The sequence below is a fragment of the Hippoglossus stenolepis genome, chromosome 17, assembly GCF_022539355.2.
Source record: "Hippoglossus stenolepis isolate QCI-W04-F060 chromosome 17, HSTE1.2, whole genome shotgun sequence".
NCBI classification, from domain to species: domain Eukaryota; kingdom Metazoa; phylum Chordata; class Actinopteri; order Pleuronectiformes; family Pleuronectidae; genus Hippoglossus; species Hippoglossus stenolepis.
The window spans coordinates 8,066,959-8,083,135 of NC_061499.1; the positions used below are offsets into that span (position 1 = coordinate 8,066,959).

The following is a 16,177-nucleotide window of genomic DNA, read 5'->3' on the forward strand; positions in this document are numbered from 1 at the left end:
TGCTGGTAAAATCTGGAAGTAAACTTTGTGATAAATGACAGGACGATCGACAGGAGAATGAAAAAAGTGCAAAGAGAGAGAAGGAAAATAAGTCCTGAAGAAAGAAAGAGATGAAAACTTGGGGAGTGGAGGACAGAGGGAGGGAGAAAGGAAGTGGGATTGGCATGAGCAGTGGAGAGGGAGGAACGAGTGAGGAGTCGGCCATCAGAGAGAGGGAGATGCAGCGAGATGGAAAGAGTGGGAGGGAGAAATGGAGGAGAAAGTGAGGCGGTTCATTGGATCTTTCCTTTCCAGGATTTTGGGTCTGTGGCTTTAGTGGAGCTTTTTCCTCCTCTGGAAAAACTCTCCCTCTCCGTCTTTTCTTCCCTCCATTCTTCCCTTACTCAATTCATCTCTCTTTCTCCGTTCATTTTCTTCCATCTCTGCAAACAGTCGTCTTCGCTCTCAGTTTTCTCTCTGCACTAGTTCCTCTCGTCTCCTTTTCTCTCTGATTTTTCACTCCATCTTTTAAGTTTTTCTTTGCTTCCATCTCTCTCCCTTGCTCTCATACTTGTTCGTTCCCCATCTCCGCCCTTCTTTCGATGGCCTCCACTTCCTCCTCCCATCGTCTTCAGGCTCTACTCTCCCAGGATGCATCTCTTCAAGGCGTGCTTCACCAAAACGGTACTGAAACTGAGACAGAAGAGGGAGGGGTGAACGGCAGTGGTAGTCACGTTTGACAGTTGTATAACGTTGTGTGTGAACAGTCTGCAGTGCGGAGGTTTTCTCTATGTGACTTCTGTTGTGTTTATCTGCTGCTCTTGATCATGAGGATGTCAAATTGTGTTGGTTATTGTGCAGAGTAGATGAAAAGAGGTGGAGTTTAAAAGCTGCAAAATCCTTTTCTGCTTAAATTGTGCATTTTTCTCTCGAAGTCTGGTTTTGGGCTTAAAAAGAAACGGTGCATTAGCTGCTTTGCAAAGGCTGTTTATCTGTGTAACCTTGAAAAAGTGGGATATCATTTCACTATAACGGAAACTGCAAGGAACCACATGCTTATGTCCATTTTGTGTCTCTGTCTCTTCCTTGCAGAAGACAGAGTCCAGAAACAGCAGAGGAAGCATCGACAGAGAGGACGGCACACTACAAGCACCGGTCAGTCACTGTTGTGTGTTTTGTGTTTGTCTTGATGGATGAACATTTTGTTTGTATTTATATTTAAAGAAAATTCACAATTGAATTTCCAGTCACGTGAGGAATTTGTGTAAATAAAGAAAAAGGTTAAGGGAAAGAAAAGTAGGAAGAAGTTAGGACTAAGGTAGCAGCGTGGCAGGCAGGCCTCTGCCTACACACCAATCACATGACCACTGTGGGCTCATGGGAAAGTTAGAACCATTATTCCATTATTAAAGACTATTGACAGTTTGAAATTATGCCATAAAAGTTATTTAGCATTAACTTGTTTTGTGTTCTGTGTCTGCACAGAGTGGAAGCCAACACATCTACCAGCCTGTTGGGAAACCAGGTGAGAGAATTATCACACTGACACTTACACTTTCAACAAAAGTTATAAAAGTAGTCTCAACAAAATATGGTAAAAGTATTCATTATACAGGTAATATTTTATATAATGTTTTGGGTAGTTTAACCTTGTGTTCATCAACCCATCACATTATATTACATTTTTGTGATCAGCAAGTAACAACTGCATCGTTGTAGAAAGTAAAATATTTCACCTTAAACCTTGGAATGCGGACAAACAAACAAACAAACAATAAAGTACTGATCAACATGTGTCCTACTCAGCACGCTAGCCTGCTCCAACCAATGACACGAGCTGACTCCTTTTTTCCAGAACACGTAGCTCCTCCTAAGAAGCCGCCCCGCCCTGGAGCTCCTGGTCACCTTGGCAACCTGGCCAGTCTCTGCCCTGTGGACAGCTACAACGAGGGCGTCAAGGTACAAACACACAAACACACACACACACAAGCAGTAAAGTGATGGATGCTAAGATTATTTATCCTCTTTTACCATGGACGTCATGAGCTGTGTTAATCTCCCACTCTGACATATTCTTTTTGATTTGATTTTGATTGTGTTAATGGCTTGTGTGCTGAGCCATGTTTTACCTCTTCTGTGTTTGGCTTTGCCCTAATGTTCTGTCCCCTCCTCTCTCCCCCCTTTACTTCTTCTCCCCCTCTGTCGTTAACATCCCTCCATCCTGTTTCCTTTAACACCCATCGTCCTGTCCTCATTCCATATCCTCCTTTTCTCTCTGCATCCATCACCCTCACCAACCCATCTCTCATGCACACTCCCACTTCACTTCACCCTCTTCTTTCTTCAAACCCCCCACCCCCAACCCTATAGCCATGGAGGGTAAGCTGATCTGTGTGTGTCCGTTATCATCGTAGAGTTAGTTTCCTCTTAGTTGTCGTCATTTTGCATAGAACATCCAAGTTTTTTTCTTCTTCACCAGAAACGTAGAAAAATATCTATCGGAAAAATCAGACGAAAAAAAGAAAACTTTGTTGTTGTCGTTGGTAGCAACAGTAACAATGAGCCAAAGAGCCACTGGTTATATTTTGGTGACGTCAACAATCTTTTTATGATCTGAATATTTCTGGTGAAGAAGGATAAAATGTCACTGTCTGTGGTTTAGCACAAATAAGTAGATGAACAGTAGATGTTGCAGGACAGGACAACAGGACATTACCATCGTTAGCAGGAAGTTAGCTCCTGTCATTAACACTTTGTACTAACAACCTACACACTCGTCTGTCACTGTAGGAAATGTGAGGTATCCAGTTTCTAGATAGAAATGCATGTAGATGGTAATAGTCTCAGGTCGGTATGACGTGTGTGTGTGTGAGTTTGAGGGAGATAGTGTGTGTGTGTGCGAGTGAATCCTCTAGTTTTCTTCTAGTTTTTGTGAAGTCACATACTGCCTCCTAGTGTTTTGTCTGTGTAATTACACTCCCCTCATTGACAGGCAGCTGAAAATGTAACTTTGTCACACAAACAAACAGACAAATAAAATGTCTCTCCTGTCCCGGTCCAGTTGCAGCCCCAGGAGATCAGTCCGCCTCCCACCGCCAACTTGGATCGTTCCAACGACAAAGTGTATGAGAATGTGACGGGATTGGTCAAAGCTGTGATTGAGATGTCCAACAGGATTCAGCCTGCAGCACCAGAGGAGTACGTGCCCATGGTGAAGGTACGATTCCACACTGAGTCTATGGAAGAAGCTACAACTCAGTGTCCCATGAACTTTATCCTGCATTGGTTTACTTATTACTTTTTTAAAGTAATGAGTCTTTATTAAATTGTGTTATTGTGTATGTTAACTCAAGATACAAAATGTGTGTGTGTGGCAGGAGGTGGGTCTGGCTCTGAGGACCCTGCTAGCGACAGTAGATGAGACGATTCCTGTGCTGCCAGCCAGCACACACAGAGAGGTAAACACACACTCTCCTTACAAAGCAACACACAAAGTTTTACTCTGCTTGACTTCGACTGCACGCAGCACGAGTAACGCATCACAACGGAACCATGACACATGACGTCATCTCAATAAAATAGAATAAGCAGCGTTTCTGTCAAAGCCTCCAACACAAACGACACAACTTTATGAATGTGAAGCATTAAATCGGTGGATTCTTCTTTATCGTGATTTCTATGATTCGTTGACGTGATTCATCAGCGGCTGTTTCTGTCGTCACAGATTGAAATGGCTCAGAAGTTGTTGAATTCCGATCTGGCAGAGTTGATAGCGAAGATGAAGCTGGCTCAACAGTATGTGATGACGAGGTGAGAACACGACCACATACGCTGCTGGACGCTCTAATAATAAACCATGTTGATGTTTCACACTCGCCTTGTGTTTTCCCGCACAGTTTGCAGAAGGACTACAAGAAACAGATGCTAATGGCAGCTCATGCCCTCGCAGTGGACGCCAAGAACCTTCTGGACGTCATCGACCAATCACGACTCAAGATGATCACCCAGACTCGCCCACACTAGCCCCCCGGGGATCCAATCAAGCCTGGTTGCTGATGATGATGTTGCTGTGGCGACGGAAGAGAACTTTTAGATGGATATCAGTGATGGACGGATGAAAAAATATCGACTGACTGAAACAATCATCTCCCTCTTACCTTCATCACGTCGTTTCCCCTCTGGCAACACTCTATTGGTCGATATTGTGTTGTTTTGTACTTTTTGTCGTATTATTTTTATTTTTTTGCTTTTGTATCCAGATAAACGCTCGTCTCTCTCATCACGTATCCTGAAAACATCAGTACAACTTTTTTTAAACCGTTGAGTCAAGCAGAGGCTCCTTTTGCAGGACCGTACGGATGTTTGGGTAAATGGACGCACACCGTAAACCCGCCGCGTAAACACAACACTAACCCTCTCCGCACCGGCAGGACGTAATAACTGGAACTGAAGAGCCAGAACGACGAGGATAATGAAGACGATTTCATAATGTTGTTGTTTAAACATTCTTTTATATCACTATTGATTATTACTTCTCTTCTCAGCCTGGACTCTCACAGTAAGTCGACAGCTACTCCAGCCTTCTCTAAACGTGTACGTGCACAAATGGATTTACACTACAGCTGCTCGTTGATGTCATGATTTCATCTCTTTCTTCTTTCTTTTTTTCAATCTTCCTCCCTAAATATTTCTATCTCAGGCATCGAGGCATAAAACATGAAATATGAAAGGTGAATTTTTGAAGAACAAACTAAATGTCTTTTTAATGGTTAAAGAACATTTGAAAAAAACTGCCACAGGCCACTTTTTAAGTTAACTACATAGTAAATATACAAAGAAGCTATATTTTTAACACATTTCTGAGGTGCGAGTGAAAAAGGGAGATGGGTGAACGGGGGGGGAGTGGAGATGGAGAGGTGGAGGAGGGGTTGTCTTTTATATACCATGGAGGTGCTAATTACATTGTATCAGTCGCCCTGTGCCAAATGAACTGATATTGACTTTAAAAAAGGACATTTCACTTAAAATACTCAAGTCTTTGTGGTGACGTTGTTGCTTTCAGTGTATTTGAGCCGTAGACTGAAAATAAAGATGGACAACATGACAGCTTTCCAAAAGTGAAGCCAAAACGTCTCGATCGCCACCTGCTGGCTGGCTGTAGTATAGTTTGAAAATCCTGCATCCTCCATGTTAGTATATGGGACATGGACCAAAGTAAAAAGTCAAAGTCGATTGTTCAAGCTAGTGTATCTTCAGAATTTCACTACCGTGACTGCTTCGAGACTCCAAACGAGCAAGATGGCAGCGTTCGTGTTTGGGACATTTTGGCTTCACTTCTGAACAGCGGGAGGAAGTGGAGACTCTACTTTATTTTGTATAAATAGAATAAAATATCTGAGTGTCATAGAATAAAATCTCTCTTTTAAAAATGTCTCAGTGTAGGAAATATAGCATTTACATTAAGCAGAATACACACAGAAAGATGGAGACATTCCTAGATCAGCAGGTGCACAGCACTGTTCCCAAATCCCAGAGATAAAATTAGCTTTCATTAAAATATAGATAAAAAAAATCAAGCTACACATTTGTAGTGCGAGTGTGCAATCAGCCCGAGGACAGTGTGATGTTCAAATCCAACAGCAGAAATATCACAGTAGTTTTAAGGATGGGGTGATTATCCCAGAATAAGGTACTGGGTCTGTTGGAGTCCATCTTTACAAACAGTCTGATTCGAGCCAGGTGTGTCCGTCATGTTTTTGGTTCCTTTTGTCTTCACTTTCATTTTCACTCAACAATATGCAACACGACATTTCAGTTTCACTACGTCAAATTTATTGTCGTTTAGTTCAGGGTCTTTAAAAACTTATTTTAGGGGTGAATTACAGTTGCAGATTCATGTATGATTGGCTAAAAGTTTATTGAACTTAATTTGTGAGAAGTTCGTATCTGCCAGAATCAGGTTCCAGCAATTCAAGTGTAATTACACATTAAAAACCAGCATTTATCTCCAATACTCAGCGAGGAAACTTAAAATATGAAGAATTCTAAACAGAGTTTGGTGGATCTGTTACACCAGCAGCTCATCTGGTTCAGGAAGCCGGGGATCATGGGTAATATCCATCTTTCAGTTGTGTTTAGGTTTAATGGGACTTCATCGTCAGAGAGTTACAGGCTTTGTTTTTGTCTCTACGTGAAAACAACTAATTAAGTAATCACCATGTGTGGCTGCAGAGGGCGCTGTTGCTCTGCAAAAGTCACGTGTCGCTTAAAACTTTGGGCTGGAGACTGAAATGAGATTTTTGAATTTAAAAATGTGTCCAACAGGATTTGCTCTTATTTCTCTCCTCCAAGTCTTCCTCTATCTTTCTACCTCCTCTATCGGAGTTATTTATACCTTTTTTTTTATTCCTTCTCCTCTTCTAGTCTACCACCCTTCGTTCCTCCTCTTCCTCTGTCCCCTGCGCTCTGTCCTCCTCTCCTCCCTCTCAGATTCTCTCTCTCCATTCCACTGTTCCCTCTCCCCTGAGGTGAGCGGTATTCTCAGGAAGGAGCCACATGTACAGTTGCTAAACCAAGCAAATAAAAACACTGTTATCATGAAGAACGTCTGTCAGCTGTCGTCTTTTATTTTATTTTTCACTGTCTCTTTATTGCTTCTGAACAATGTGTGGAAACATAATATAATTATTAGTTGCTATATACGTATCTGCTGACTGACTAAAAACAAGACCTTTATAAGTTTGAATTCAGACTATTAAAAAGCCAAATGATTTTAAAATACATGTCAGCACAGTTATGTCAGAATGACTTCAGAAGGTAAAGATTAAGAATTTGATTTTACATTTATTAGAGTAAGTATCAATTTGAAATATAATAACCTATAATGATAGTGTTTTTAGAAACTTCGCTTTTTGAAAGTTTTTTCAGACCCTTTGTTTCAGAAGCCAAAAACTGTGGTCATGTACGTCCAGTGTGCTTTCATTAGAACTTGATTGGAGTCTCAGCTGTTCTCCATCAATCAAGCCTGAGTAAATAGACTGAAGCTCCTTGGGATCAAAGGAACAAGACAGCCCAGTTTACCAAACATGAGGGAAATGAAGCCCGGGTCTCATGAGATGATAACTTGTCTCCGCGCAGTGAAGCAGCCTCCAGCTATTAGATGGGGCGATGACCCACACATCCAACATGACACTTGAGCAGCTTTGAGAACAGGTATCTCTCTCTGACTGTCTCTGAGCGGCTCAACCAAAAGCCAGACTCTAACCCCAGTGAACATCTGTGAGCAGCTGGATCCTTCTCACCTCAGCTGACGGAGCTCCAGAGGATCTGTTTGGAAGAATGAGACAAACTGGTCAAATCCAGGTGTGAGAGGTGTTAAAACTGACAGAGGCAGAATTAAAGGTTGTTGAGAACTGCAGAAACACAAAGGATCACTTTTCTCCATCTTTAATCAAATTAAAAATTAAATAAAAGCTAAATGTGTTTCCGCCCGGTTTCGAACCGGGGACCTTTCGCGTGTGAGGCGAACGTGATAACCACTACACTACGGAAACTGATGATAGACGTGCGGTCGTCAGTACTATTATATCTTATGAAAGCGCTGTGAAAGTGTGAAAATGCGTTTCTTCCTTTGCGGTGTTTTAAAACAGATCATAATGAAGATTGAACATTTACAGTTTAACTTCCTCCTTTAAAAAAATGCTGCCGTGACCCGGATTCGAACCGGGGTTGCTGCGGCCACAACGCAGAGTACTAACCACTATACGATCACGGCTGGCCAATGGCGGGGATGCGGCTCGTGTGATGTCACAGGACTTTTGTATACAAATCCCTGTTTATGAAATGGTTTGTTAATTATATGAAAACTATTGTAAATGTAAAATGTGACACTAATAATTCACAACAGCTGAATATTTAATTTAAACATAAACTGTAGAGATGGTTTTATATACAGTCTATGGTTTGAACCAACGTCTCGGTGACGTGCGTCTCGCGAGACTCCCGCAAATCCCGTCCAAGCGAACCCAACCCGGAAGCGAATGGCGGAACTCTTATCAGATCCACCTCACGCTTACCGATCGTTGTGTTTCGCCCGCAGCTGCTGTTGTTTGGCCTGGACGCAGACTGGCGGGCCCGGGGCCGGATGTGAAAGCGCGGCACGATGTTGAAGCAACGATGTCGTCGCGTTTAACGACCTGGAAGAAGCGGATGGAAACGAGCCGAGCGAGCGACTGACCGAGTGACTGGTGGATTGAACACCGGTTTGTTTCCCATCTCTTCACAATATGAGCAGCGATAATGTTACAGTCCGATTAAACACCTGAAAACAAAGGCTTTGGTCTACAACATCTGAAAAGCGAACAAGTGTGTGACTTTAAATCATCCCAAGGCTGTTTTAAATAGTTTTAAACCTCCCTACAATTTGTAAAATGGTGGTAAGTCACCACCAAGACTTACTGCTGCAGTAATACTGCAAATTTGCCCATTGTGGGACTATTAAAGGATTATTTTATCTTATCTTATAACAGCTGCAGGAAATCATGTCAATGTAATGTTTCTGTCAGCGTCAGGGCCTCTGCTCCCATGACGACACGCTGGTATCTCGTCTGTCATCGTTTCTTTTTAAAAGTCAGTGTCATATAAACAATGACAAAACCAGTGGAACCAGTTCTGCCCTCTGCTTATTGTCAACCTTCACCATGGAAAGGAAAGAGAGAGTGAAAATATGTTTTGCCCGGATGCAAATACATGATAATAACTTTATTTGTTGATGCACAGCAGAAACAAAATGGTTAAAATACAGATGGAACTGCATAAATGATAATGGAGATAAAGGAACAAAAAAAACTGGCAACCCACATGAATTCCCGAATATGTTTTTACGATAAAATTATGTTTGAAGAAGAAGAAGACAGAGTCTCAGACATACTCGGGGTGCTACATACAAACCAGACCATCCATTACCATTTCTCTGGGAGCAGCTATGTCCCAAAATCTGGGAGGAAAGCCTACCTGGAAGAGCGGAGGTGTCACAGCAGCAAACAAGTCTCCTTAAGATATGAAATGAGATGCTTAAAAATCTAATTGGTGTCATATTTATGTCTCTACGGATATCTTAACACCAACACTGGCTTTCTGTTGACTCTTTAGGCCCAAGCCAGGAAAATCGAGCTATGTCATTAAGTACATTTTTTAAAAATCCCTTTTAAACCTCATACTTCACTCTAATCCTCCATCTCTGACTCCTCCTCCACAGACGTATGGCCTCTCTCCTCAGGTAGCATCTCAGCGCGGGGCATCATGTTTTTGAAAACGTCCTTCACCACCCTGATTGTGGGCGTGTTTGTGGTGTACGTGCTCCACACCTGCTGGGTGATGTACGGGATCGTGTACACCAAACCCTGCGACAGCCCCAGTGGCGAAAACTGCATCACACCCTTCCTGGCAGAGAACCCGAAACTACAGGTCAGTGAAGCAGACGGATGGTCCCAGCGATCGATCGGCTTCGATTCCACTTTGTCTTCTATTCAGCTGATTGTTCGGCTGGTTTGGTTTAATTGGCAGTGTAGGAATAATGTCCGTTAAATGAAAAACAAATGAAATATGTTGAGATAATAATGTAAAAACACCTGTAATATCTCTGTCTGTCTGTTTATTAGTTAAGTATCTACACTGCACTGCGGCCCAATGCAGAGGGAGGACACACCCTGATCCACAGGGAAGAGAACTTTGATGTCAACAGCAAGTTTGAAAGGTTGGTGGGAAGATTCCTGGGGTCAGATCTGATTGGTTAATATAAAAGTTTCTATTATATAGTTCTTTTCATGCTTAATCACAAAGTGCTGTTCCAAATATGTAGAAATTTGAATCAGAAACCCATGAAATGTCCTCTTTTAAAGAAATACTAACTTTTGGAACATGACACTGAGCCCATGCATCGTCTTTCCTCTCTTTCTTTCCCTAAGGATAGTAAATGTCTCCCTCCCTAAGAAGACTCGTAACAATGGAACGTTATTTGCACTAATATTCGTCCATCAGGCTGGCATCACTCCTTGGCAGGACCCTCGGCAGGTCCACCTTGTGGCTCAGCTCACCACGTACATGATCCCCAAACCGCCTGAGATCTCTTTGATATCCGGGGAGGATCAACCACTGGTATGCATGATCAGGTTTTCTCACTGAACCCTTCACTATGTCAGTCCGAGAGATGCTGCACACGTGTGAATCCTGTCTTCTGATCCTTTCTTTAAGAAAACTTTCTTCTTCACGTTACAGGGTCTGAATGAAGAAGGCCAGATGAACAAACTAGGTGAGGGTAACCGTGCAGAGGGGGGCAGAGCAGGAAGTGGAGCCTCTTCCACGTCGGATCACCCGGTTTCCCACTGGCGTACGCTCCTGACACTTAACATTGTCGGCGACCACTTCATGTTCGACAGAGAGAACCTGCCGAGTGATGTCCACAGATACCTCAGAGCGTAAGACAATGAACACGTTTTGGTCGCGTTTTGGATACCCGACCAATGGAGACCACAAAAGTCAGTTTTCTTTGTCTATGTTTCAGATTCCAAGATGGTAAAAAGATGGTGTATCTACCTCTGCTGTTTGTCGATGAGCTCAGCAACCGGGTCAAGGACCTCGTGGTGAGTTTTCCCTTTTAAATAAATATTATGTAACACACAGCTGACAACTGACTCCCTGGTGGTTAAATTCACATTTCACTGAGTCATTCTTTTGAATAGAGAAATTATTCAGACCTATATTGGTTTGTTTTCATCAAACCTCAGGATAATATCAATAAAAAGTCCCTGATGAGCTGACAAGTGTGTGTATTCATTTGTTTGTGTGTGCAGGAGATCAACAGCACCTCCAATGAACTTCCTCTGACCATCTCTTACGACTCCATCTCTCTGGGGAGGCTGCGCTTCTGGATCCACATGCAGGACGCTGTTTTCTCTCTGCAGCAGTTCGGTATGTTTCTCCCCCCCCCCTCTCTCTGTCTCTCTATCTCTCTCTCACTCTCTGTTCGGTCCCTGTGTGATTATTTCTGTCTTAACACCTCATATTTTTCCAGGTTTCACAGAGAAAGATGCTGATGAGATAAAAGGGATCTTTGTGGACACCAACCTCTACTTCCTGGCTCTGACCTTCTTTGTAGCTGCGTTCCATGTGAGTCCGACTTCAGATCGCTCTCCCACATTAGAGCCACATTCCACTGGACTAAATAAAATGGAAGAGAGCTCGGAGACAATTGGCCTAATGCAAAAGTCTAAGCATTGTATGATTTTCCAACTCACAAACTGCAGCCATTCTCTCCAGATATAAAATCAGTATAACAGACCAAACATTAAAGGTTTAAACAATCCTAAATTCTAATGCTGCCCCATCATCAGTTATTGATTCTGATTTATATGCAGTTGATACTTGCGTTCGTAAGAGGAAATCTTTTACCCTTTTTTCACATATGACCTTGAACTTTTGCTTTTTTAGCTTCTCTTTGACTTCCTGGCGTTCAAGAACGACATCAGCTTCTGGAAGGAGAAGAAAAGCATGGTGGGAATGTCGAGCAAAGCAGGTGGGTCACTTTGTTCTCTCTGCCAATATTTATATATGTATGTTTTTTTGCATGATTGCTGACCGCTGTCTGCAAAAATGAGCCATCTGCCAAATGTCAGTTTAGCTTAGGAAATAATTAAAGAGGTGGCAATACTTTTATCTTTGCTTTATTAAGTGTTATCCATCGACCAGGTGATTCGTCAGCAGTGTTTCACTAACAAAGTGTGAAATGTTTATTTCTTTCAGTGCTCTGGAGATGTTTCAGCACCATCGTGATTTTCCTCTATTTGTTGGACCAGCAGACGAGCCTGCTTGTCCTCATACCCGCTGGAGTCGGCTCTATCATTGAAGCAAGTACACACACACACACACACACACTTTCACAACTGCACAGAGATTCAGATGTATTCAAAACAAAAGGGAAATGTAAATATGTTATTATAATCATTTTCTTTTCTCAGCCTTAACACCTTCATTGTTTAGACATTATTTTGACTTTGGGGTTAACAAAGTTGGGGGAAAATTTTGCGACTGCTGGTTTAATTATGACCAAGTCTAATTAAATATTCTGTGGGTTGAGTGTCGTCTTTGTTTAAATTCTTTGTTTCGTATATGACACCTATATGAATGTTTAATATTTCCTGAATAACAGTTGAGATGTCTTTCACCTTGATTGAAAGAAACATAGTAGTCGTAATAAAGGCGATATTAAGTGGAATTTAAAAATGGTTAATTATATGAATCTCTTTAATCGATGTAAGATCTTTTTTTATTTTGGATATTTTATTTTTTGCAGGTATGGAAAGTGAAGAAGGCTTTTAAGATTCAAGTTTTCTGGAAAGGAGGCAAACCAACATTCCTGGTAGGTTTATGTGTTTAGTGTGTTAGTGAGTGTTAGTCTTTTATTCTGTCTGTGTGTCTGTCTGTGTGGCTGTCTGTGTGTGTCTGTGTGTTAGAGAGACACACATACATGGACTGGGACCTAATAGCGAAATAGTTATGAATTGAAGTTTAAAATGCTGCAACGAACAAATAAAGCGTGCAACTGTCTTTTTCTTCCGATCTAATGACGTCACCATTGTGCAGATTGTTTGAAAATGTGTTCAGAGGATTTTATTTTGTGTCTTTTCTGTTTTAACAGTTTGGCAAATTAGATGAATCCGAGAGGAGAACAGAGGAATATGATACCCTGGTAAGACAAACATACACAGATAACCATGACTTTAATTATTTAATACAGGTTTAATAACCTAATCGTCACATGCTTTGTGTTTCTCTGTAGGCCATGAAGTATCTGTCCTACCTCCTGTACCCACTGTGTATTGGAGGGGCTGTGTATGCTCTAGTATACCAACGATACAAGAGGTGTGTGTGTGTGTGTGTGTATGAATAACAAGCACAGTATTTACTACACAACTAGTAAGTGTGTAGTAATTATGCCATTGTCTGTCTCTCTCTCCCGGTCATAGTTGGTACTCGTGGTTGATCAACAGTCTAGTGAATGGTAAGCCCACACACCCTTTTACCTGATCAATTCATAACTATCAATCAATGCTCTTCATTATTTGATTCTAAAGAAAAGGCTAATCAAAGTGTTTTGTAACCTCTTCAGGTGTATATGCCTTTGGCTTCCTCTTCATGCTTCCTCAACTGTTTGTCAACTATAAGGTCAGTTTATCACAGATACTGGATTTTATAATATTTCAGAAAGAGAAGATCTTTTGTGGGAGAGAACTGCATCGAATTTTAATTGCGGTTATGAAGGAGACACCTTGTGAGTATCAGGCAAGACAAAAACGAGGCAAAACTCTGTATTATGAGAAGTGTACATTTTTTTGCTTTAATATGAAACTGTGACAGAACAAATCAGAACATGTCGAGCCGCAACAGTCTTGATAATTAATGGGAAATTGATCATTCATGCTGTTTTAAAAAAGAGATAATAGATTGAGTCACAAAACAACATTTTCCAGATGTTCGCTTTCATTTCTTAGAAACAAACATTAAACTAACTTGTTTTTCTCTGTTTTATTGTACAGCTGAAATCTGTGGCCCACCTGCCGTGGAAAGCCTTTATGTACAAGGTGAGAACAAAAACCTCGACAGTTAGTGAAATGACGGATGAACATGGTTTCAACACACATTACTTATTAACTTAATGAGCACGTATAAGTACAACAGTGTTTATGAAGTGGGCTTCATTTACATTTTCTTTTCATATGTTAATGATGGGATTTGGGACAGAATTCTTTTTTATCCTTATCCTGTTTAACAAAGGAGGATTTGTTTGCTGTTGAGTAAAATAAATTTGTATTGATATTTATCAATTGATCTTCAACAGGCTTTCAACACCTTCATCGACGATGTGTTCGCCTTCATCATCACCATGCCAACGTCTCACAGACTGGCATGTTTCCGAGACGATGTTGTGTTTCTCATTTACCTCTATCAGAGATGGTACGTGCGCACACACACACACACACACACACACACACACAGACTCTAACCTGTACTTATATCTTTCTTAGGACCCTCAGTAACATATTCCATTTCTCTTCCACCCTGTCAACTAGATACCAAACCCCAGCCCTTACCTTAACTCTGAATCTCTAAATCTCTGCCCCTGTCTCTCTCCTCAGGCTCTACCCAGTCGACAAGACAAGAGTCAATGAATACGGGATTTCTTATGATGAGAAACCCAAAGAAAAAAAGCCTCACAAGGACTAAAGAGGAAACACAGATAATTGTTTTCCATGAACTGGAACCTGCAGGTTTTATCTTCTGTCCACTGCTCTCTCCCGATCTCATCTGGTGTCAACTGAGCTGGTTCAATGGTCCAGGTGCAAGTGGGGAAACATGTGTTTTGTGTCATCAGTTAGTTGTAAATGGACCAAGTGCATCAAAACGCTTGTTGGTTCTGATTCTTTTTTTCTCCACGCCGTCCCATAGTGTGAAGGGTTCCAAGGAAAGTTCAACATCTGCTTATCTGGCTTTTGCAGTCTGGAGAGTTGTTTTGTTTTGCAGTGTGTGACAGGTCAGTAACATCGATAAGTTCAATCTATAACTCTTTTTGAACTGATGTAACAAAAGGGAACATTTTATATGCGACGCTGCAAGAGTAAAACAAGGTGCCACTCTTATTTAAGATGAAACTGCCCCTTGAGAACCACTGTAAATATGATATGGAATCAAACTTAAAACAGCCTGAGCCTGGTCGTAACTGCTTCGAGGAACAAACAAATAGATACATCCAGGAGCTTTAACACAAGAGCTGCTGAGTTCATCAAAGAAGCGTCATTTATTCAGACTCCTGCAAGGCTGTGACTGCAGAGAGCGAAAAATACTGCATTTCAATGTTCTATCAATTAAATTTGGTTTAAACCACTTTGAACTGTGGACTAAAATGAGAAAAAACTGAGAAAAGGCGTTTTCACATTATTATTAATATTCCATATGTATCAAGTCTGATACATTAGAGCTATCAGAAAAATCAATTCCCCAGTCATAATTACAGCTTAAGTGTTGAAGTGAATTCAATTTACATGTCAGAACCTGGTAATGAATGTGACTGATATAACATGAAATCAGGAAAATGAGGACGACACTGAAACATAAATGGATTTTTTGTGAAAAATACCCGATGTGCTTTTCTAGAAATTGTCTGAAATTGTCCTAAAGGGCTGTCAACAATTTATTTTCCTCTTAGAAAACATAGATATGTAGAAATTTCCAATGTTTTATCCAGAATTACCACATGAACAAAGCAAACACATGTTAGCTGATCAATTCCAGAATGACTTTGTGTCACCTACATTTTAAAGTGATAATATACAGAATATGTTTTAAAATGACTGAGGCCGAAATAAAGGGAAAGACACCTAACATGTTAAACAATAAATGCATCACTTAAATAATGTACTTTTAATCTATGCACGTAAAAGATGGCTGCAGTAGAAGCAGATAAGAAGATTCAGATTTGTTGCCATGGCGATAAGGATGGATTCCTGTAATGTTTTGGAATCTTAACTTACGTTGGAAGCAGATTAGAGGATGCTGATTTGTTGCCATGGAGACGGGGAGAAATTGCCTCAACATTCCAGAATCTGCTGAGTTGAACGTGTCTGTGTCTCTTGCTCTGTCCACATGTTAAATGGCGCTGGCTTCCTCTGCACTGTAACACAGGAGGACACCTCTGAGAGCCACACTGTCCTTTACGTCCATTCTAGTTTTGTAGTTGCACCTGCTCAAGTATTTTTTACGTGTCAGGGCCAAGAAAATCTGATAGTGCCAAATGTGAAATGGATTCTTTGAACTGCTTTGTATGGTCACCATAAACAGACACTCACATTATGGTGGGGAACGGGTAAATGTTCGAGACTTGTGGAAAGTATTACTACATCTGGATTTACACAGTCACATTTTAATACTTTCTTCCATAGTTCAATTATCAGAATATATTTTGTCTGTGCTCAGAGATTCAGTGCAGATTTTTCTTTTCCAGTGTGAGTGCATCCAGGAGAGATGCACCACACATTTGCCTTGAAATGATTTTGCTTATTGTGATGTTTGTGTTTTTGATTGAGATGTAATAAAATAACTGACTGAACATTACTGGTTGTGGATTTAATACCGCTGGACATTGTTG

At 41.1% G+C, this 16,177-nt stretch overlaps 2 protein-coding genes and 2 non-coding genes across 32 annotated transcripts in view; 2 read left to right on the forward strand and 2 right to left on the reverse strand.

Moving 5' to 3' along the window:
• ptk2aa (protein tyrosine kinase 2aa) overlaps positions 1 to 6,580 on the forward strand; it is a 58,985-nt gene extending 52,405 nt beyond the window's left edge. For 23 of the 29 annotated variants that reach the window (XM_035182075.2, XM_035182060.2, XM_035182063.2 and 20 more), the window contains 8 exons: positions 1,072 to 1,134; positions 1,465 to 1,504; positions 1,835 to 1,938; positions 2,350 to 2,358; positions 3,041 to 3,196; positions 3,357 to 3,437; positions 3,704 to 3,789; positions 3,876 to 6,580. In XM_035182075.2, the coding sequence (XP_035037966.2) occupies positions 1,072 to 1,134; positions 1,465 to 1,504; positions 1,835 to 1,938; positions 2,350 to 2,358; positions 3,041 to 3,196; positions 3,357 to 3,437; positions 3,704 to 3,789; positions 3,876 to 4,002 (666 nt within the window). In that variant the 3' untranslated portion in view covers positions 4,003 to 6,580. The remainder of the gene's footprint in view (positions 1 to 1,071; positions 1,135 to 1,464; positions 1,505 to 1,834; positions 1,939 to 2,349; positions 2,359 to 3,040; positions 3,197 to 3,356; positions 3,438 to 3,703; positions 3,790 to 3,875) is intronic. The other 6 variants (XM_035182061.2, XM_035182084.2, XM_047344054.1 and 3 more) reach the window with 1 other exon arrangement.
• An 879-nt stretch (positions 6,581 to 7,459) lies between these two features.
• Positions 7,460 to 7,532, reverse strand: trnav-cac. Its single transcript has one exon. It is a non-coding gene; the product is annotated as a tRNA-Val (tRNA).
• Positions 7,533 to 7,681: 149 nt separating this feature from the next.
• On the reverse strand, positions 7,682 to 7,753 carry trnah-gug. Its single transcript has one exon. It is a non-coding gene; the product is annotated as a tRNA-His (tRNA).
• A 239-nt stretch (positions 7,754 to 7,992) lies between these two features.
• clptm1l (CLPTM1 like) lies at positions 7,993 to 16,138 on the forward strand. The gene is made up of 18 exons (XM_035183442.1): positions 7,993 to 8,240; positions 9,236 to 9,444; positions 9,639 to 9,733; positions 9,945 to 10,134; positions 10,255 to 10,454; positions 10,541 to 10,619; positions 10,830 to 10,947; positions 11,051 to 11,145; positions 11,467 to 11,551; positions 11,779 to 11,882; positions 12,329 to 12,394; positions 12,674 to 12,724; positions 12,815 to 12,897; positions 13,002 to 13,036; positions 13,145 to 13,200; positions 13,572 to 13,616; positions 13,874 to 13,989; positions 14,172 to 16,138. The coding sequence occupies exons 2-18, from the start codon at positions 9,280 to 9,282 to the stop codon at positions 14,257 to 14,259; spliced, it is 1,671 nt and encodes a 556-aa protein (XP_035039333.1). The 5' UTR covers positions 7,993 to 8,240; positions 9,236 to 9,279; the 3' UTR covers positions 14,260 to 16,138.
• The last annotated feature ends 39 nt before the right edge of the window (positions 16,139 to 16,177 follow it).